Source organism: Cariama cristata, unplaced genomic scaffold, assembly GCF_000690535.1.
Source record: "Cariama cristata isolate BGI_N322 unplaced genomic scaffold, ASM69053v1 scaffold4732, whole genome shotgun sequence".
Lineage (NCBI taxonomy): Eukaryota > Metazoa > Chordata > Aves > Cariamiformes > Cariamidae > Cariama > Cariama cristata.
In genome coordinates this window covers 26,402-49,135 of record NW_009601952.1, presented here as the reverse complement: position 1 = coordinate 49,135, position 22,734 = coordinate 26,402, and the positions used below count along the sequence as shown (strand labels likewise).

The 22,734-nt window shown below is 42.1% G+C and overlaps 1 protein-coding gene across 1 annotated transcript in view; it reads left to right on the top strand.

Annotated features, from left to right (window-relative positions):
* Positions 1–22,734, top strand: part of PDIA5 (protein disulfide isomerase family A, member 5) — a 66,433-nt gene that overhangs the window by 30,738 nt on the left and 12,961 nt on the right. Inside the window, exons 7-9 of the mRNA XM_009710631.1 lie at positions 1,985–2,055; positions 3,086–3,249; positions 5,798–5,928. Coding sequence (XP_009708933.1) covers positions 1,985–2,055; positions 3,086–3,249; positions 5,798–5,928 — 366 coding nt within the window. The remainder of the gene's footprint in view (positions 1–1,984; positions 2,056–3,085; positions 3,250–5,797; positions 5,929–22,734) is intronic.

Below are 22,734 nucleotides of genomic sequence, written 5' to 3'. Positions count from 1 at the left end.
GCAAGTTTTCTGTGGGTGGCAAATAAATCATTTTGCCAGCCTCTTTCATACTCTTAACCAAGACAAGCAGTGCTGAGAAAGTAACTCTTCCTCAGCCTTTTCCAGCTTCTTCCTCAATTCACCTCTGAAGCTGTCACATCAGGTTCCCAGCTTGGTGGCATATGCTCCTACCACTGTGTAAAACCAAGGCAAAGCTTCATCTCCTCCTCCAGCGGAGGTCCTCTCATTCTGTTGCTGCTACCACATTAAAGCATTGGTTTTTTGCTCAAAAGAAGGATGTGGATCTCTTTAATGCTGCAGTTGCTAGGCAGGTGACTAAATGGTATGGACCTTAGCTGGTGTTTGAACTGGATTTTGGTCTGGGATCAACTGTTTGGGTATTTGCTGTAATTCTCAGGTGGGATTTGTAGTCTTTATTCAAATGTATCCACCCTGTTCTATAAACGTGCCCTGAAAGCATTTCGTGGTGTGCTGTGGTGGCTGGAGCTCTGCTGAAGTCCCCGTTTGCTCTAGTGAAGTTACACCTGGATGTCCTATTGCTTCTGGGCTGTGAACGCCCTTTGACTTGTGCTATATAAAACATGGGTGTTTGGTTGAGGTCAGGCTTAGGTTTGCATCTGCTGGCTTCAGCAGTCATCTCGTTAGAGGGAATCAAAGCAGCGGTGAGATTCAGAGTCCTTGGTTTATTTTCTTTTACATGGCGGTGTAAAAATAGCCCCAGCCCTGTTACCCGTACACCTCAGAAATGGCTTTTGCTGAAGCTGTGTTGAAACCGTTTTCTAGCCATATTTTCTGATACAACTTTCAAAAGCTCAGCAAAGTCTGGACTTTCAAGTGCCCGTCTCAACAATAACAGCTGAAGAAAGAAAAGCTGGCTGCTGCTGCAAACAAGAGGAAAAAGTGCGGCGAGGGATTACGTTGAGATTACATCGCACTAGGGCAGGCGAGTGCGGTGCATCGGGGTCGTGCCATGCGCCTTATTACAGCTCTCTGCGTCCCCGCTCTGCACCCAGGAGCCGGCCCTTGCCCTGCCTGGGTGTCGATCTCGGCCGCTCCGTCCCTTTGTGCTGACCCTGCGGGGTCTGCAGTTGTGCTGGTCCCTTGGGGGCAATAGCAGGGGCGAGGAAGGGGCTGTCCGGGAGGCCCAGCATTGCCCCATAGGTACTGAAGAGTAACTTCACGTCGTGGCAGGAACCTCACCTGGTCCTGAAAGTTCATCTTGCCTGGAAGCAATTGCACCGACTGAAAGCAGTTTAATTTACACCCAAATAATTTATTTTAAATCTGCTTTTCTCACTCATGCATTCATTTTACTTTATCGTAATGTCAGCACTTAGCAGCGAAGTAATGGCAGATCTCTGGAGAACTTCGCACAAGCGAGAAAGCACCATTATCTCGGTTTTACAGGCCCTACTTATGTTGAGAACATATGTGGTGGTGTAATTACACTGATGTGATGAAATCAGTGCAAATCCTTGCTAGAGGGACATGCTGCACCGCTGTAAAGCGGGGCTTATTATCAGTGCGGTTTAATTCAAATTACATTACTCAATTAAGCTGTGCCAGTATAAGCCTCTGCTTAAAGTCAGGAAGTCACGTGAGGGCCTGTGTTGTTTCTTTTTAAAGCAGATAAAGATTTGGAAACTGAAATGGGTGAGGTTGTGCCTCGCCCAAGAGCATGCTAGAAGCGATGGTCTTGACAAGTACTGTGTTTATAGTACTTTCTGGGAGGAAAGAGGTGTGGGTGCAAATTCAGGGGTTTTATTATTATTTTTTAATAGATTAAATTCTTTGTTTAAAGCATAGTGACCACTTTGGAAAAGATCCTAAATCATTCTAAGGCTTTACAAATAAATTAAGTAAAAAGCGTACTAAATTCTAGTAAATCTCTACCACATGGTTTTGGATTTTGATAATGGCTAGATGGGTCAATGAATAACCATGGCGTGTACAACTTAATTGGATTTTTCTTTTTTTTTGGCAGGGTGTGGGCACTGTAAGAAAATGAAGCCAGAATATGAGAAGGCTGCAGAGTTTCTCCATGTAGCCAGTGATGTAAGCTAATTTCCTTTATTATATCCTTCAAATAATCAGTAATAAATAACTGGAGTAATAAAAGTGACTTTTCTCCCTACAACAAATTCAGCTGTTCTCATCCTCCCACAGGACCCTTCAAAATGTGCTTCCAAAGTACAGTCTCATCACTAATGCATGAACCCTGCCAAAGTCTTAGAAAGAACATTCTGTCTTGAACGAAAACAAAATCGAAAAATGTTTATGTATTATGCTGTAGGCCTTATACATAATATGATCAAATCCAAAATGCTTTTTTTTAATCTTACTTAAAGGCATCGAATGTGAAGAAACATAGGCTTTTATTTATGAATTAGATTTGGAAAAAAAAACAAAGAGGGTTGATCCCTCTTTCAAATACCCTGGTTTTATGGTTGCATCACTCCATTAGCTTCATCTTAAGTGCCCCATCAGCATGGCTGGAGAAGAGAGATCCAATAACATAAGTATTAGTGTTATTGATTCAGTCTCACACTGTGTATGCCATGCAGGAGGAGAAGTAGGATTAGTCTCCCCCATACTTCAGTGGAGACATCTGGAGTCCCTTTGTAGTTGTTGGAGAAGGAGTAGGAGATGAGAAAAACAAAGATCAGATGAATCACACTCTACAAGTGTCTGTTCTTCTTTGACTCTAAAGGTGGTCCATGTAAAGATGCCTGCAAGTTAGGGAAAAATTAATTTGGCTTGAAGTAAACTTGTCTTTAACAATGTTCCTTTCTTCTGGGAGAAATTGGGATTTGTGGGAGGAAATGCCATTCCTAGGAACAGCTCTTAAGCATTATAAAGTGAATTATATACAGGGAATCCTGTCAGAAATGGGAGGAGAACAGTTACATTTAGTCCGTAAGATGTCTCTTCCTGGTTTTGCAGCAGTCCTCCATGTTTTTCTGTGTGTCTGTGCTGAGTACCTGAGGAAGTGAAGGCACCTAGTGATTGACCCCAAGTCCATCGTGTCCTGCCAAAGGAGTGTGTGTATGTTGCTGGGATTTACAGTTAGTGATCTCTGTTTTAGAGTCCAGGTGTCCTTGCAGCAGTTGATGCTACCGTCAACAAGGCGCTGGCAGAAAGATATCACATCTCAGGGTTTCCTACTTTGAAGTATTTTAAGGATGGAGAGGAGAAATACACTCTGCCACATCTCAGAACAAAGAAGAAGATCATCGACTGGCTACTAAAGTAAGTTTTGAGGGTCTGAGATAGTATTCAGGTTCCTGGTTACTGGCTCCTGAAGACAACTTTGGTGAGGAAGTAAGTCTTAAACCTAGCTTCATTGACTGCCTAAATCCCATGCTAACAAAAGCAAACTGAATTTCAGTATTCAAAGCCATACAAGCATGTATGTTAATTATGGTCTCTAATACACCAAATCCTTTATTTGCTGCAGGGTTTTTCATAGTTGTCCCAGTATTTCTTTCCCAAAATAAATATTTTTTCAAATATACCCTAAGCCTCTCACCAGAGACGGAACAGCAATGGCTCTGAAAAATAAACAGAACATTTGTTGTCCCCTCTTTATACTAAGCAGCAGATTTCACTGTTAGTGACTGAATTTCTGCACTTGTACTTTTTTCTTTCCAGCATTTCAGAGCCAATGCCTAGAATACCAGCTACATGGGGCTGAAGGAAAGCCAGCGAGACCAACAAAACCAGCACCTTTGTATGCACTAGCCACCTTTTCTTGGGTGGTATGCTAAAATATGCAGAATTAAGTTTGACATATGATGAAGATAATTTCATTTCAAATAAGTAAATTGCTGGTACAATTCTTTAAGTATTCTGGAATAAACTATGCATTTCCTTTAGGTACTGTAAGCCTAATGCATTTTCTGCATTATTCAATGGGAAAAAACTGCCAGTATTTTGTGAAGTTTTTAAATCATTGAACCGTTAAGTGCAGTTGACATGAAGAATATAATCTTAATTTTTCGCCTCTTATTTGGTAGGGGGAGGGGAGGGTTGTGTGGTGGGGTTTTGGTTGTGTTTTTTTTTTTTCTTTTCATTTGAAATTGCATCTCTGAGTGCTTCAAATCAGGTAATAGATATGGTCTGACAGCATCTTTGTAGCATGTTGGGAAGTTTTATCTATATTTTACATTACATTTTACATTACAGTGCTCCCTTGGCCTCCCAGCATGCTCACACTCCATGCTACTGTGTCAATACTGGATGTTAAGTCACTGTCCAAGTCTCACCAGTTTGCTGGAGTATTTTGGAGCGCTATGTAATTTATATTGTCAGGTTGATGCTACCTGTACATATTGGCTGGTGAATAAGCAATGAGGAAGAGGGAAGGGGTGTCAATCCCTTCTCGATCCTGCTGTGGCTCTGGAAGACTTTTGTCTGCGGCCTGAGGTAGTCACCAACACAGGGGAAACCCGGACAACTTGTCTTCTGCTCTTGACTGCTGGATGTTCTCCCAACTAGATATGCTATAGAGTAAGATCCTTATTTACTGACTGGGGATAAAATTGTCACAGCTGCAGTGAAGTTGGTGGAAATAGGGATGCATCTGGGGTGCAGGCTGGAGATAAAAGTACAGCTTGTGTAAACCTATCCCAATGAGTGGTCTGTTTGCAGCCATGCGGGTTTCTGCTCCGATCCCTCTGTGGTGACCATGGGCTGTGCTGCCACTCGAGATTGTTACCAGTATCTGGCTAGCTTATTTTAGGTCAGCATGGGAAGGTCTGCGTGAGATGAAATCACACCTCTGACTGTAACTGTAATCGATGATAGCTCACACCAACTGTGTTCGTGTGAAAATTCAGACCAGCTGCCCTAATTCTTTTGCTAACAACTGGCAAATCAGTATCGATGGAAATACGATGGATGTCCACCAAGTGACCTTGAGTAGATCTTTAAAAATCGAGTTTTCCTCCACTTGGTTTTTATGTACCTGATACAACTTAAAATGGTGTCATTCAAAGTGACAGGAAAGTCTGAAAACCTAATTTATTACCAAGGCGGCATATGAAGGTCTTTATACCGTGGCACCATTCTGATGATTTTATATAAGTAATCACTATTTAAGATACAGGAGGAATGAATTTAATGAGTCTGAGAGAAGTCTGTGAGCTGGTGAATAGCAGAAGTTTTGTTAGAGGCGCTCTAGATGTGCGGGATTGCTCTGATCTAGTCAGTATGTGCAGTCATAATTGAAACCTGACATTCTCTTTATCAAGGTAAAATATTCCAGTTCAGTCACCCCCTGTCTTCCAGTTGGAACGATGCTGATTATTGCATCCTGGCTTTTTAATATCTGAATTCAAGAGAAGGTCATGAAATTCTTTATAGAAGTTTGCATGATAGCGATAAAGAGTACAAAAAGGATGTTTGAATGGAAGGTGCTGTTCTATATTGGTTGCCTTTTGATTCCACCTGCTTGCTGTTCTTCTCAATTCATGCCTATGGATGACACGGTGATACAAGAGCAAAGTTTTTTCCACCTAGATCTTGTATACAGTGTAGGAAATCTTTATTCTGCGTTCCTACTCATATGCCTGAGTACAATCGCTTAAATTATATTTTTATTGAGTTCCAGAAATTAACTTGCATCTTTTTGTTGTTATCTGATGTTGGAAATATCGAGCACATTTTTCTACTGCACAGGCACCTTGAAGGATTGTTCTACCTCAGTTCCCTCATGGTAGCTCTGACCATGACGTGATGGCCCTTTGCCTGCTTCCAGAAACATTTTCAAACCAATCTCGTTTCCTTTCTTTTCTAGTCCTGAAGCACCACCTCCACCTGAGCCTGCATGGGAAGAAAAACAGACTAGCGTTATCCACCTTGCTGGAGAAGACTTCAGGGAGTCCTTGAAGAAGAAGAAGCACACCCTTGTCATGTTCTATGCACCATGTGAGTAAATACCTCTCTACGTGGATGGGTTTTATAAACCCTACAGTTTACGAAATCCTGAGTTTATACCCTCGCTATCCCCAGACTTTTAAGAGTAAAGAGCTGATTCTGAACGTAACTGCGTGGGACCATCATTGACACCATCGTTTGCATCTTTATAAATAGAAGCAAAAGAGTATACAGTGTTTATTTAAAGAGTTATTGCGTTAATGCAGACACCAAAGCAGGCAGGGGTACAAAAGCAAAACAGATTTATTTTCCTCTGCTGCATTTTATGGTCCATCTAACAAAATGTTATCCTTTGTAGTAGCACAATGGACATGGAGAGCCCGACTCATTAATGCAGCACTTCAGTAGTGAAATCGATATAGTGATGTAGGAGGAATCAGTCCTCAGAGGCTGAGAACAAATTTTGATGGAATAACTTGTCTGTAATAAATCTACATTTAAATCTCCACTGGGAACATGGGCATAGCTTCCTCCTCCCTGATTTTTTTTGTGTGCGTCAGACGCACGCTTTCTTTTTGAACCTTCTGAGAGTATTTCTAGAGAAGTTTTGAATCAGGCCCTTTATAAAATAGGTGAATGGGAGGGACCTCTTCTGTTTTCCAGTGTTGTCCCAGAGACAGGCAGACTTGTTACAGGTTCTTAACTTTTGAGGCATCTGTCAAAGGGAGAACATAATCCTGGCACTTAATATTAGATAGTATTAACTTGCTTTTATAGCACCATGACTCAGCCCCCCCTAGATGCAAGAAAAATTCTTCCCTCTCACATGGTGAGCCCTGCAATTAATGGATAACCTTCAGATAAGCAGTTACTAATTTGTTCCATTAAACTGAAGGTATTTTCCAAAAAGGGAAAAAAAGCTCAGGTCCTTAATGTTTAATCAGGCAGCCCCTTATTTTGCTTTTCTGTTAAGAGAATTAAACGTGAATGCTTTTGGGCTCCCATGAAGCCCTGCTGGATGTGGGAGAAGGGAGGGGTGCAATTCAGAAGGGAGACTTCTGGAAGGTTGTAAAAGAAAAGGGAAGGGGACTTAATCCCTTCTCAACTCCAGTTCCCACCACCTATTGATTAAAAATTGCCTATGTGCCAGGAATTTCTGATTCATGGACCTCAACTGGTTAAGAGAAAGCTGTAACTTTAAAATCAAGATTTAGGATTTTGCTGTCTCTTGAGTTCTCTTTACCTGATGAGTGACTTTCTGTGGGAGAGAGAGATTTATTTCCCTTTTGGTTTTTAGGTGCATCTTTTTAAGGCACTTAAATTCTTGGGTCTTTTTTAAGGCCATGTTTAAAGCAAAGACAATTTGTGCAATGATAATTATGATACCGTTGTTTGCAGGTTGACGTCTACCCTTACTCCAGGGGGGGTGAATAAAGATCAGCCTGACCCTGTCTGTTCAAACAGGCTGTAAAAGCAAGGCTTGCATGATCTAAGACTGTTGGATCCTTTGAGGCTGCCCTTCAGACACATTCTTCTTGCACTGTTTTGGATTTAGTGCTACAGGAGACCACCTATATACAGGACAGTGAGGTGTTAACTGGAACCACTTCTGGCCTTACTGTGACTCCTAAGTTGCGTTGTCAGTATGTGGGTCATGCACAGTTTCTGATTTGTCAGATTTGCTCTGTCTAATTGTGGAAGAGTCTATGTGCACAGCAGAAAGCAGGCACACAAAAGTGAGTGCAACGAGCCTGCCCTTTGGGTGCAGGGGAAAGTCGCAGATGAACATTTTAAATTTCTGGTTTCTGTGAAATAATCATTAATGCGATAGAATGGTACAAATCATTCTATTTTTCAGCTTTTCTGCAGTGATAATGTGCCTCCTGCTAAATTTGATAGATTAGCTTTTGTTTACCATTTTCTCAATCTTGAGACCTCTTGGAGCTTACATTGCCAATTAATCTTAACTTGCTTATTTTAGTGCAGAAGGAACACTGCTAAAATTGCCAGGCTCTATTATATCAAATAATTTTCTTTTTCTATTCAGATCCACATCTTAGGTCAGTGCAGGCTCACAGTATGTTATTCCATTCACTTGTGACTCTGACAGTATTTGTTACACTTACACATATGCTGAGATATTTTAAGATTGGGGGTGTGTGTATACATGCATATATAAAGTATGTTTATATATAAATATTTATGCTAAGAAATGTATCTCTCATCTGTCATTAGAATTTAAAGCAGAAAGTTGAATATTCTGACCTTTGTAAAGCTTTCAGCCAGAGTGACAAACCTTTAGGCAAAGGCCACAGATATATATCTTACATGCAAATTAAAATGAGATCTGGCTTTTCTGTGGCAACTTCCTGTCCAAATTACTTAATATGTATAGGAGAACCATCAATCTGCTGCTATGCCAATAACTCTGGACCGAGCTGAGCGGTGCTTTAATGGTACTGAACAGTGCTTCACAGTGATTTAGCTCTCAAAGAGAAGACTGCTACATCCGTGTGGAAAAGATGGGGAACTTATTACTCCATTACCCAGAATGTGGGTGAAGCATAAAGGTTATTCCTGATGCCTGTGGAATATTTTAAGGACTGAGAATCAGAATCAACACTCTTGAAATTACTGGGAAAAATATCCACTCCTGTGGACTTGACACCCACAGAGAGTGATGTTCCTGATTTCACATTCCTGTTCCTCCCCAGTGGCATCTCTGTGTACTGTAATGACTGATAGGCGGCAGCGGTAGCGGCAGGTCCCCAGTACTGACTTGGGACAAAAGTGCCAGCTGCCGTAAAGGTAATGCTACATGTGCCAGTAACTGCCTTGGACCTGATCTTCACCCGGGTGTCCACTGGGTAGGTCTGTACCCTCTGTGGCCACCATGCTGTGCAGGCTTATGGTGCAGGCTGGTGCTTGGAGCAGGCTGCTGGCCTCTGTGATGCACAGCACCTGGCCCCGCTTTTCTCTGGACCTTTGTGGGGTTCTTGTGGTCCTAAGATGTAATTGTCATCCCACTCCCTTACCTCTGAGCTCAAAATTCCTAAAATAAGAGGAGGACAATGATACAGTCTGCTAAAGTGAAGATGATGCCACGGATGTGTGTTGTGTTCTGGGGACTACCATGAGGGGTTTGAGGAGCTTTTGACAGCAGTAGGCTTATTGCAGCAACATTTGGGAGGGTTTATGGGATCTGTGTCTGTATTATCCGTAGACCAGTCCTTGGACTACTGGATACCGCCAGCTACTCCAGGTTTCATTTTGTAACTGCTTGGCTTCATCCAGAAATGGGGAGAGGAGACAGCTAGTCTGAGTATGGTTTGGTGTACACACATAGCCTGGTATGTGGATGATGAGGATTTGGGGGGCTGTGGACCAAATCTGGAAGTGAGACAAATGGACAAGAATAGATCCAGCCTAGCCCAGTTAAACTGCAATGCTTAAGCAGCTATGGCCAGAAGTACACTAGCTGCATGTCTGTAGTTTACTTCCAGAGCTTGTTTCAAGACTCACAGCATCAAATGCCTAGCATCCTGGACTGACCAGTTTGCCTCAGTGCCTCTTCTGGGGTCAACACACTGCTTTTTCTTTGTTCTTTCTCTTATGTCCTCACTGTTTGTTCATGTAGCTTATCTGAATGTGTTTTATCTGCATTTTTGCTTTTATGTGCTCTCTCCACTCCGTTATCCCAGATAACTGAGATTTGACTTTGCCAATGCATTAAGTTTTGACCTCCTACTACTATAACACTGAAAACTGTGCAAAATAGGAGTTGGTTGTGATTAGTTATCAGAATCACAAAGGGCAACAAATCTCCAGTAGATAACATGTCTTTTCAGTTGGAGATTTTTTTGGTGAATTACTGAAACTGAATGAAGGGAATAAAGAAAAGTGATTGAAGCCTGGTGAACATTTTTCAGTGAAAGAGGAAGATGCAGATAGTTCTTCAGGAGTGTGCTGTGTTTTTAACGCGAACTTCTGTCCAGAGAAGCCCTTGGAGTCCTACATGGAATTTCTTGTTGAGCCAGTGCGAAGACCCATACCAAGTTAATGACTGTCTGTAATTAATTCTGTAACTGAAACTCATGTGGTTCCCTCTTCTGCCTTGTTCAGCCCTGGGATTTAATATGCCTTTTTGGTGTCATAATTTGGTGATGTGACCATGAAGTTTTAGCTATTCTTGGGTGATGTTCCTTCAAACTTATGCTAGGTCTTTTCTGGTCTTGTAGAAACAATTCAGAGATGGGGATGCAGACTCCATAGATGGGAATCCTTGATTGCAAAGGCAGAGCATCTCAAGCAGGTCAGAGGAGCTGATTCTTCCCCTCTGCTCAGCACTGGTGAGACACAGTTGGATTGCTGTGTCCAGTTCTAGGCTCCCCAGTATAGAAAGGATGTTGACATACTGGAGCAAATCCAGTGAAGGGCCATGATGGTAATTAAGGGTCTGGAGCATCTGACATATGAGGAGAGGCTGAGAGAGCTGGGACTGTTCAGCCCAGAGAAGAGGAGGATCAGGAAGATCTTGTCAGTATGCATAAGTGCCTAATGGGGGCGGGTAAAGAAGACAGAGACAGACTCTTCTTTGCAGTGCCCAGGGGCAGGACAAGAGGCTATGGGCACAAGTTGAAACACAGGGAATTTTGCTTAAACATAAGAGGAAGTGTGTGTTGGTTTTGTTTTGGTTTTTTTTGCTGTGGGGGTGGTTGAACACTAGAACAGGTTTACCAGAGAGGGTGTGATGCCTCCATCCTTGGAGGTATTCAAAATCGAACTGGACACAGTGCTGGGCAACCTGCTCTAGTTGACCCTGTTTTGAACAGCAGAGTTGAACTAGATGATCTCCAGAAGTGCCTTCCAACCACAGCAATGCTGTGTTTCTAGGGATAGTAACACTGGAGTTTTAAATACACAGTATTTTTTTGTTTGGGGGGTTGTTTTTGTTTTGTTAGTTTTGGGGTTTTTTACCGTTCCCATCGAGTTCTGATTTTCTCTAAATAGGAAAGGCTTAATAACACCCACTATTAATTCTTGCACAGAAACAGAAGCTGTCCGCTTGTGCCTCATAAGAATGAGAGACCAACCATTGTGGTTTAACCCCAGCCGGCAGCTAAGTACCACACGGACACTCACTCACTCCTCCCCTCCACTCCCAGTGGGATGGGGAGGAGAATCAGAAGAAAGAGTAAAAATTCGTGGATTAAGATAAAGACAGTTTTATAAGTAAAGTGAAAGCCGCACACGCCAACAAAGCAAAACACGGAATTCATTCACCACTTCCCATCAGCAGGCAGGTGTTCAGCCATCTCTAGAAAAGCAGGGCTCCATCATGCGTAACGGTTACTTGGGAAGACAAATGCCATCGCTCCAAATGTCCCCCACTTCGTCCTTCTTTCCCCAGCTTTATATTGCTAAGCATGACGTCAGCTTTATATTGCTGAGCATGATGTCATATGGTATGGGATATCCCTTTGGTCAGCTGGGGTCATCTGTCCTGTCCACACTTTCCCACAGGTGCAACACTTTTATGTCTTTTGGCTTGTGGAACATAAGAAAGCCAGCAGTGACCTTGGTCTCCACAGGAATAAATATAAATATGGGCCTTTCTGCATACCAATCATACCATTACTTTATAACAACTACAAACATCAAGCATTATCACTTCTGAAAGCAGACAGTGTCTGAAAGACATGTAGCCAACTTCAGAAAGTGCAGTTACTTAGAAACTTAACTGAATGAAAAAACTACTGAAAGGAGAAATGGTCCTGTTTTAGCCAAACCAGGGCACCAACACATGAAAACACATTCATATCATTTTTTGGTCAACATTGCTGCCTCCAAAGAGGTTACAAATGAATCAGCTGTGTCAGAAACAGAAATTATATATAATAGACCAGTCATTAACAGGCCCAAATGATGGGAGGGGGGCACTTATTTTTTAGATCAGTCACTTTTAGTGGAAAGGCTCGACACTGAGCAAATTCATTCAGTTCCTATTTTTATAAAAACAGAAGGTAATAAGTGTTCTTAAAAAATAAAGACTTTCAGCAGCAATTAAAAATAATAGGGGGAAAATGTTCCCTTTTAATGGTTCATAAGGGTGGCAGTTACCAATGTTATTAACTTGCCAAATGGCCTCAATTTGTGGGACTCAACAGGGTTCACAGAATGGGTATTTTTAATAAATACTTTGCTGGGAGCTGATTTCTGGTTCTCCGTTCAGTAGTGAAACTTTCACTTCATTGGAAATTATTTTTGTGAGCTGGAAAAGGTTATTTTCTGGTGAAGCCTGACCCACAGGGGTTACCCAAAGAACACACAGAAATAAACTGTACTGAAAATGATTTTAATAAGGTGGTTTTGTATTAAGTAAGTGGCTGTACTGCAGCAAGAGGATGTGCAATTAAGACATGTCAGCCTCCTTGAGTCTTCATGTAATTTTTTTGTAGGATTTTTCTTTTAGGACTGGAAGAAATGAATGAGGTTGCATAATCTGTGTTGCACCTGGTGAAATCACAGAAGACTTTGGGATGGTGTTTGAGCCGTTAAAAGGCTGTGTGTTCTTCTAAGCTGTTAGTGCAAGATGGTACCTGGGTATTGTTCTGATGTAAAACAGAGTTCTTCAACTTCCAAGTCAAGCAGGAGTCTTGACATCATCACTGTCTGATGGGTCATCTCCTGGCCATCAGTAAGAAGAAAGTAAGAAATCAGATAGGGATTTGTTCAGCAGTAAGAAATGAAGTAGGGATCATGTGTTTTCAGTTCTGACTAAATCAGTCCTGCCCATCCCTGTGTGTTTCAGCAGCAGTGCATAAAATGCTGAGAGCTAGAGCAAACCTGCATTAATTTTACCCACAGGCTTTACTCGAAATATTAATCGGTCTATATCCTGGTATGCTCTTTCTCTGTCCTTTCACAATAAAAACTGCAGTTTCTTCTGTCCAAGTTATGCATTGAGGAATATACAGCGACCAAAAAGAGTCCTTGTCAGAGTGGGTTGCACTATGTGCAGTGTGGGTGCAGACGGTGTTTTGGCTATTAGTGCTAACGGCCAGGAGGGCCAGTATGCTCCTCCAGCCCTGCTAACTTGCTCGTGGGACCCAAGCTGTCATCAAAAAGCTGTTCTTAAGAAAGGGGAAATGTTTCCTTTTCGTCCTTCCCATTTGTTGAAGTAAGCTGGGACAAAGCTGGTTGTACCGTATCTCTCAGCCTTTGCACAGGATGTTTTGGTGAGATAATGCTGTGTTCTGGCTAAGTTGGACTGCTGTAACAAAACATGGCAATTTTGACTGACCATAAGGCCGCAGCCCATGGCTGCTGGGCCTGAGATGGCCAGTCTGGGTCTTGGTGCTGAGCAGACCTGAGCGGTGTAGTTCTGTGTGAAGGATGCACAGAGGGGACTAAAATACTCAACAGTTGAGTTAATGGGTCCAGATACACTGAGCAAAGCAGCAACACAGATGAATTCAGTGTCCCATGAGGGCCTCGGACTGGCTCCCATCAAGAGGTTTTCCCATCGCTTGCAAGCACATCTTGTTAAGTTTTCATTAGGAGGCTGTATCAAAGAGTCTGAACAAAATGTGCATGTTTGTAAATGAAGCTTAAGCTATCAAAAAATTATTAAAAACATGCTCAACAGAAAGAATCCGTTTCAAGGCAAAAACCCTTGCAGGAAGGATTTTCTGGTTGTTGACTGAGGCAGAAGCGAGGTCTGGACCCTCTGATAATGAGGCTTTAAATCCTGCGTGGGCTGGCAGTGCAGAATTTTGATATGTTAGCTCTGCTGCTAACTGGTTTCTCTGCTGCATTAGTGGTGCTCTTGCTACAGGCTCATGTTAGTGAGGTGCATTCCTGTCGGTGTAAATAGTGCTGATGCTGCAGAGCCCATTAACAGGCTGGTTTTGATAAAGGATGGATTTATAGGGTGGCCTCTGCAATCAGGCTGGCAGAACTGCTCTTAGCCCTGGTGTTTGCGTCAAGTTTATTAATTAGCACCGAGATAACAGTTTTAACTGCTCTCAACTCAGAAGTTGAGGCACTTCACAGGACTGCGTGTAGCCGTGATGGAAGTGCTCAGAGGTGGCTGTCTTGGAACTGTAGCATTAAACTAAAATTTGTCAGGGTGATCCAGCACCTCTTGTTCTGTAAAACAGTATTTATGCTTTAAATCTGTTGTAACCCTAAAAAGTTACAGCTGCTTGAATTGATGTGTGTATACCTGTACATAAACAGTTCAGGCTTGTGAGAAGGGGAAGAGGAGGGAAGCGCATTCTCTCCTCACAGATGCATGGCTCTGTTGGTGCAACGTCATGTAAAGTCTGTGTGGGGTACATTAGGAGATGTTTAACTATGAATATGCCTTACACACTGTTGTCAAGCCCATTTCCAGTAAGACAGATGCTTTTTCCGGTAATGCAACGTTATCATAACAGGGGCTGCTTTTGAGTCTCACTTAGCGCAGGTGTAATTTAACGGTGCCTCCCCCAGCGCTCTCCGAGACTGCTGCTAACTCAGAGCAGTTTATCTTCTGATTACCAGTTACATCCACTGGCGCGTTAGATGGCAAAATTATTTCATTTGCTCTTTAACTATGTTTGCAGTTAACCAAAGCTGATGCTGACTTGGTTAACCGCTGTTGGCAGCTTGCTTTGTGCTATGTCAGCCAGTGACACAGTTTATCTGGAAAATCCAGGTCCGATGGAACTGACACCAAAGTTTTGTTCTGGATGTAACTATTGTTCTTTAACCCTTTCTGTCCAGAGGTGGCTTGCTGTACAGCTTTCCTTCTTTAAGGACTGCTTGTTGCCAAATGCCAAGTGCTGTCATGTCATTTGTAATTCACTGCAGTCAGTCGTATCCTTGCCTTTTCTAGTGGATAAAACAATCCAGGCATTTTGTGCCGAGTCTTTCTGCTCTTCTCACCTTTGCAATTTGGCCTGTTCTGATGACTTTGTTACTGGTATTGCAGTTGTTCATGTCTAAGGCTGTAGTTTCCAAAGATTTGGGTCTTGTGTCCCTTGTCTCCTCTGTATACTCCCAAAGTGCTACAAGAGTTCCGATAGCTTGGAAAAAACCGCAACAAAACCCACCAGCAGGCTGTGAAATTGGTAGTAGGTTGCCTGTTATTGATAAGAGTAGCAAGATAAGCCCTGGTTGACCTGATGCTTAACTGAAAACCTCATGACCTTTTCCAAATCAAAGGACAGGTCCCCTCCTTTCAATTACTAATAACTCGTGTCTTGGAAATTTTATTATGCTATGTGTCAGGTCATGTCATAAAATGAGCTTTGGTTCCAGATATTCAATTAAAAGGCCCTCCAGTTCTCTACTGGTAGAACAAAAGTGAATTAACCTTTCAGTAACATCTCCAAATGCCCTTCTCAGATCAGATTCAATAACTTCTGTAGCTACACGAATTGTGTTGGTTTAAGCCGTATACCCATTTTCTTTTTATCTGTGCAATTACTGTCTGTGGCCTGTCTTTCCTTGATTGACCAAGTAATATTCTTGTTTTAATTCTAGTTAATCACTTGGAACTCTTGAAGTGGAAACAGGCTTTGCTTTACTCTGCGGTCTACAAGCTCCCGGGTTTGCTTTGATAGCTGTGCAATGTGCTGCTTTCACTTGCTTAGAATTGCAGTCATTTAAAAACCAGTAACGGAGGGCAGTGTCTACCCCTGTTATTTAGACAGTGATGATTTCAAGCAGAGACGGGGAATTGGAAAGTCATTCCCTGCTCTGCACTTTGCATGCTGGGGGTTCCATCCTGCCATGTGCTGAGCCCTCTGAGGCCCTGATGGTTTTGCAGTTGAGTGAACGGAGTCAGCACCTTGCAGCCCTGCTCCCTGTCAAGCAGGATTGTGAAGCCTGAGAGTCACTTAACCTCTTCCTGACTCCATTTAACCTTGGGTGTGATGACAGAGGGGGATAATCACATCTGTCTCTCTTAGGGGCAATTTGAAGTGTAATTAATTGATATTATTTAAAACATTTGAGATCACCCGTTGAGAGGTACTAAAGGAAGCTGGGGGCTGAAGGGGGAGCGGAGCCCTTCCTCATGCTGAGGATAGAGCACAGACAGCACAAATGCCACGGTCTCACAAATCTCTGGGCTTTCAGTTCTCCCCTAAGGAGTTGGCCAGGACTTCGCTATGAAAATACTGACAGTTTAAGTTAGTATATTTGAATGTGGAAATAGTCTACAACATTAAAATATATGCATGTTTAAACTGTCTGTTTGAAAAATCTCCTGTAAAATATACGCATACTGCTTTGTTACATTACTTACCAGATTTTACTGCATACAAGATGCTAAAAGCACATACGGAAACAACGTGGGTGGGATTATACATCATTATGTATTAATTGTGGGCAAAAAGTATAAGGTAGTGCTTTCTGAAGTCAAAATGTCTGATGTGCCCTGGTGTAGAGCCATTTTAGTTGGGATGCTCAGGTTAGGGTCAGCAAGCGCTGTTGTCCTTGCCTGACCTGTGGGGCAGTGCTGGCAGCTGCAGCTCCTGGCCGCCCAGGAGACGGTGATACAAGGACAGCAAAATCCTGTCACCTCTGTAGCAGTTTCAGCTCAGCGATGTGAGTCAAGGACAGGCTGCAGTCTGATCAGGTGGAGAACCACTGCGTGAAAGCATCTTTTTTAGAAAACCATTTCCTTTCAGTCTAAAAATCACTAGTGATGGGAAATGTGAATTTCCTGTCTGAATTTGACAGGCTTCAGCACACAGCCAGCATTGGAGGTTACGTAGCCTTTGGCACCCAGCTTGAATAGCTCTTTATAATGAAAACTGGACTGATTTTTCTTGTTTTCTATCACTTCTTAATCTTTGGATTGAAGCTATTGACACACTGAGCTTCCTGACTCCCTTTGCCATGAAACACGCCTTCCAGTCCTGTTATTTTTCTTACGGGTCTTCTGAGACCCCTCCAGTCTGAACTCATTCTTGATTTGTGGGCCCAGAACTGCAAACAGCATTTTGGAGGTGCCAGGCACAGAGACCCTCTCCACACCTACTTAATATTTTCATTTATATATTCAATGAAGTTCCTTTTGACAACTCCATCATTTTCTTTCAAAGCTATACTGCTGGTATTGTTTGGATTTCTTTTGCTTCTAATACATTTAAAGCCCCTTATATACTTAAAACATCATTATTACCTCTGCTGACTGTAGATACTGCTTTGATGTCCATTTGCTTCCTTTATCTGTTTTGTACAAATTGTTAGCTTTTGATTTATATTCATTAAAAACAGCTTCACCTTTCTTCTATGTGCTATGCTAATATAGTTTCCACTCTTCTAAGGAAACTGAATTAACCTTGTTCTGTTCAGCTGTGGAGAGGTTATATTATATCACCGGGCTTTGTAGTTTCAAATTAAACAAAGCATGAAGTAACTTAAAGGACGTTTTTCATATTTAAGCAAGTAGAAACCTGTGTTTTTTGGAAATAAAACTTGATTCCTTTAGGCAATTCTGAAAATTTCGTACAATTTTATTTTAAATGTAATAAGGTGACTGTTGTCCAACAGAGTGCATCTGTTTCATGCATTACTCTGGAGACATCTTTGTAATTGCCATCTGATCCTAATACTTTTGTACATAGAAATTTCAAGAATCTCTGAGTTTTTCTTTTGACTCGCTATCATCTTTAAACAATTCACTTGGTTGAAAACAGAAACCCTGTCCAATGAAAAATTCTCCATTTGAATGTAATAAAGATATGTAGGTTATTCACTTGATTGTTCCATTGCTTTGAAATCCTCTTTGCATCCCTCCTGCATCTCATGGGACCCTGCAATTATGGGAAATGTTTGCAATTCTGAATACAGGATATTATTTCTGTGGATTTATTGAATTGCTACCAAAACATATGCTTGATTAGTCATATGTTTGGGGCAATGTGTACTTGGTTTTTAATGTCAGCTTTGTGTCTTTCTTACCTTACCTGACAAATGGGTTTATATTGTTTTTTCCTCATTCTGCTTTTTGTTTTTAAAAAAAACCCCAACAGTTTGCAAGGTGATGTAAACAGTAAGTTTTTCTATTTCCCCATGTGATATCTTTGTTTTACATCATGTATACCAATGTTTTGTGGAGTCATTTTGGAAACCATATCCAGCTCAACCCTGCAGTTCTTTATTTCTTCAGAGTCCTCAAACCAGTGTTTCTGTGAGGATGAAGCCAGCTTCTGTGCTGGCCTCTCCAACACCTTTCTGTGCCCAGACCAACACTGGTTCATTGGTTCTTTCCTCAAAGACATCCAGAGAAGATGCTATACTGTGTGGTTGTTCCTACTATCACTAAATTTAGTCCATGGAAAATAAGCTGGGCTATATATTTTCCATCACTTCATTTCCCAAAAGACCCACTAGCTTTCCTTTAAATGCCTTTCTAATTAGAGGAGACTTAATCTGACTCCCTCTCCCCCTCAGTGATAAGAGGTCTGAAGGAAACCTGCTTGCTTGCTTACTTGATTTCCCTTGTCTGCTGTTCATCAGCCATTCCTCTTGAATTTTTACCTACAGAAACGATATTTTTCATGTACTGGATCAGTTGAGAACTACTTGCTTTTCAAGGTGAGGAACGTGACAGTGCCTGCTGTGACTGTACTGTAGTTTGCCTTCCCAGCCCTTACCAACTTTACAGCATGAATGGTGGAAAAAAAACCTGTAGAATATACTGGTTCATGTGAAATTTTGAACTTGTACTGCAAAGGCAAAGAGAACTTAGAACCCCTTTATTGCAGGTGTTCTCATGTGGATCCACAGACCTGTGGTTTAAGCAGCAGGCAACTCTCATTTCCCGGCAGGCTTCAGTGGTCAGGCAGAGCAGATACCAGCATGGGCTGCATGAGGGGACCTCCAGAGTGCAAAATTTTGAGCATAGAGAGGTGAGAACATCTGGCTGGAGCTGTAATAAAGCTGTATCGTTTGCTGATTGGGAATGGAGAATGGCTTTAACACATGCTACCTCATGCACATTGCTTTTCTGCCAGATGATGCAAGTGTGTTTCTGCATTAGGAAATGAAGTTAGCTCAAGATTTTCAGAAGTGATTAGAGGTTTTGAGTGCCAGCGCTGGGATCCTGTGGAAAGGCTGGATGTTCCGGGAGCAGTTTGCTTTCAGATTTCTCAAGTCAGGCGCAGGAAATTACTGTTCAGTTCACATCTGCTGTTAACCCTGTTGAGATCAAATTTGGTAATGATGTAAAAATGGAAGAAAGAAAATTGGTAAAGCAAAGCCCTGCACCTATGTTAGAATGCTCTGCTCCCAGAAGTGATACTTCCAATGCTGCTCAATTGAAGGTCTGCCTCTTGGCCTTTTAGGAATCCTGTGTGCCTACCACAGCACTGAAATTATTCAACTAAAATTAAATGGAATGAATCTTTCCACTTCTTTAGTCTATAGTGACTTACTGTCCTATAACTGAGAAGGGGCAGGACCTTTTGATTCTTAACACCTTACCCACACCCTCAGATGATACCAGTTTAGTCTCTTTCCATTGCAGCCCATCTGGAAAATGGAGCCTGCACACTTCCTATCCTCATGTACGGTGCTCAGTACATTTCCTTTCTTTGCACTTTCAAATCTGGAAGATAGTGTTAACACTTAAAATAAACTTGTGATAGTGGGTGTGAAGAGGGAATGGGGAGAACAAGTTTTCCGTCTGTCAAAATGAAGACATCAACCTCTGCTTTTATTTTCTTTGGCATGTGTGCTTTAAATAGAATGACTGGCTTGGGTGACTTCCAAGTGTTTGCTGCATTTGGCAATCCTAAGTTGTAACAGATGAAGTTCTGCTATTCCATATGATGTGATCCTTCCCCTTTTTTCGGTGACTCCTTGAAGCTCCTTGGGAATTCAGCGCTGCATTCACATCTGTTCTGTGGACGGACGTTCAGGGCTAACAAAATACCTACTGGACTTGGAGTCAGCTCTGCCAAAAGCCATATGGTTGTGTTTTAGTTTTGCAAGCACAGTACGGTAAAGAAAGGAGGTTGGGCCAAGAGAGATGTGAGGGGAGGAGGGATGGAGCTTCACATCGTTAAATGAAGGTAACTTTTTATCACTTGGTGTTAGAGTGGGAAGATGAGAAAATCACAGAGAAGAGGAAATAAAAGCTGTGAGCATAAGTTCCTTTATCAGTTGTTTTGAATTACATGGCGCTCCTCTCTGTGTGGTGGTGTTGACCACAGCCTCAAAGCATGCTTGCTTTTGCGTACCTTTTCCAAAATGCTGTAACAGTCTAGATAATCAGATGCTTCCTTTTGGCCTTACAAGATGTGCATCTTTGCTGAGAACCACACTCAAAGGCCTTCTCAATGCCAGCTATTGCACACTATGCCACAGCATGTGCAGTGGTGCCTTGCGAGGGTGGAAGGGACGTGGAGCAGCTGATGATGCTCCTCTGAGCAGTCACCAGCTAACGACCACTTGGGCTGTTTTCTTACTAGCCATCTGTTGGCCCCTGTAAAATGGCAGCTTGTATTTTTAATAGCCATTAGACTTTTCTGTGTCTGAATTAACATGCTTGTTATTTGTTGAATCTTCTTCTGGTTTTCTTGAAGAGTATGGCTCATGGAGAGCTCTTACCTGCTGCAACTTTAGTGGAGGCTTAGACAGAGGCTTTACCAAATGCCCCATCCTCTGCAGATCCGGCACCAACAAGGTGGGAAACACATCGCCTGATGTATCATAAGGGTGTTAGAGGGGAATAAGAAGACTTGAAGTCTTGTGTTTCTCTTGAAATATCTTTTATTGAGGGTTTGAAAATTGCTGTTTGGTGAAACCTAAATTTCAAGATCAGAATCTTAAGCAGAAAGGGGAACCTGAAAGGTTTAAGTTTTCAGGAGCCTTTATGTTTTTAGTGTAACAGTTGGAAGTGCTTTCCAGTAAACTACAGCATGTAAGCATGTAGACTAGAACAAGCGTTCTTGTTTTAGGGGTGCCTGATTTTTCTCGGTTTTTTTGTCTCTGGAATTCTTTTTAGATGTTGTCACCAGTTCTGATTTATTTCTGTAGAGCAATGTTAACAAGTCAACCGAGGCAGTCACCCCACAGTACAGGAAATTATCCAAGATGTGTCAAGAGGCAGGCTCGACCCGAAGGCTTTTCAGTATCAGGCAGATAGGGCAGACATGTGGTGAGAGAGAAAATGGGTCACCAAAGTGGGCTGATGGACATGGGAGCAGCCTGGAAACCTAGCCTCCTTCACCTCCTCCTCCTCCTCCTTTTCTTCATTGACCATTTTCTCACAGGCAAATGCTGAACGACTGAACAAAGTTAATAGTTTGCAAGCTGTAAAGGACCTGCACTATCTCCCACTGAAACTCAGCTGCCATCAGGAGTGACTGCCATTATGCTGCATAAAGAGTTTGAAACCATGAAGATGGATTTGCAGAAGTGCCTCAGTTTCCTAGGAAATGTCCCCTTGAGTTTTTGGTATTCTTAGTTACTGTATAGATTCTCAGTGTATTTATACCTGTGTGTTGCTGCACTGCTTTCAAAATCCTATTCTGAAGAAAAAAAAAAATCTAAAATTCAAAGCAGTGTATACAAGCAATGAAATTGCATTTTGGTGAAGGTGAAAGGGGTGTGCAGGCTTTCCTTTGTGGAAAGGGGTGTGTAGTGTTTACGCACAGATACTTTTTCTTGTTAGCTAAAAGAGTGAGTGCAGTTTATGAGAGGGTGGCTGCAAACCTCCTAAGAAGGCATTTGTTCAGTTCTGACTTAAAAGTAACACAGCCACTTGTTCGTCATTGTAAAAGACTGGTAAACAACAGTAGCATAAGCTGTAATTGGAGCTTCTAAGCAACTTGTCTGTGCTCTGTTCTGTTCCTATCCAGAAATAATAGCAGGATGAACTCTTTTGCCTTTGCTAGCGTTATACAGGCTTGACAGAAGTGTGTCCATTCCTTTTTCCCTGCATCTAAGCAAAAAATGGTGTCCTGAGTCTCTGCTTGGGAACAACCTTTTTATGTTGAAAAAAAGTAATTTGTTGCATATATGCAGCTATTTTCCTTTTCAAAGCCTTACTTAGTATTGATACTTTGAGAGTAGTTTAGATTAATCGTAGACAATAAACATTGCTTCTGAATTAAGAGCACTCACATCTGAATCTTGTTATCAAGAGAGCAGTTCTTGTTCCCCTTCTGTGGCTTCTGCTGAAATGTTTGAGTAAATTTAGTGTATGTTTAAGCAAGGGATGAACTGGCATTTTGTTCAGTGCTGCAATGGTACAAACAAGTTGTCAGCCCATCTCTCACACAAAGCTGTGGGGTTCTTGTGTGCTGTGTCTGTAAAACTTTTCTGGGGTTGCCCATTTGTGGTGAACAGGAGGAGGGTCTCCAGGAAGGCCAGCAGCAGTCATCCTAACATGGAACTGGACCTCTGCTCTCTGTAAGCGAAAGATGTGTAGCCTGTTGGACTTGCTTCTCTTCCCCTCCCTTGTGTTCCTGATGGCTTGACTCTAACACAGGCAGTTTCCAAACACTTCTAAACACTCCTGGCAACTTCCTTTCCAACTTCCAACCTCCTCCTGTTCGCAACTGCACTGTCTTTATTCCTGTGTCCAAATGTAGCTGGTCTCTGTGGCAACAGCAGTAATAACCTGCGTGGTGATACCCACGAGGAGGTACAGCAGCAGGGAAATGGTTTGTCCGTTTGTGGCTAGTGATCTTAAAATGCTCTTAAGGGACTGGTGATAGAGAAAAGCCCTCTGCACTGTGGTCCCTATATGGGATGTCATGTAACTGTAAGTATACGCTTAAACTGCTTGGAGTCAAAGGGATTTTAAACACATGCTTAAGTTCATGTAGCTGACACATGGTCTACAGA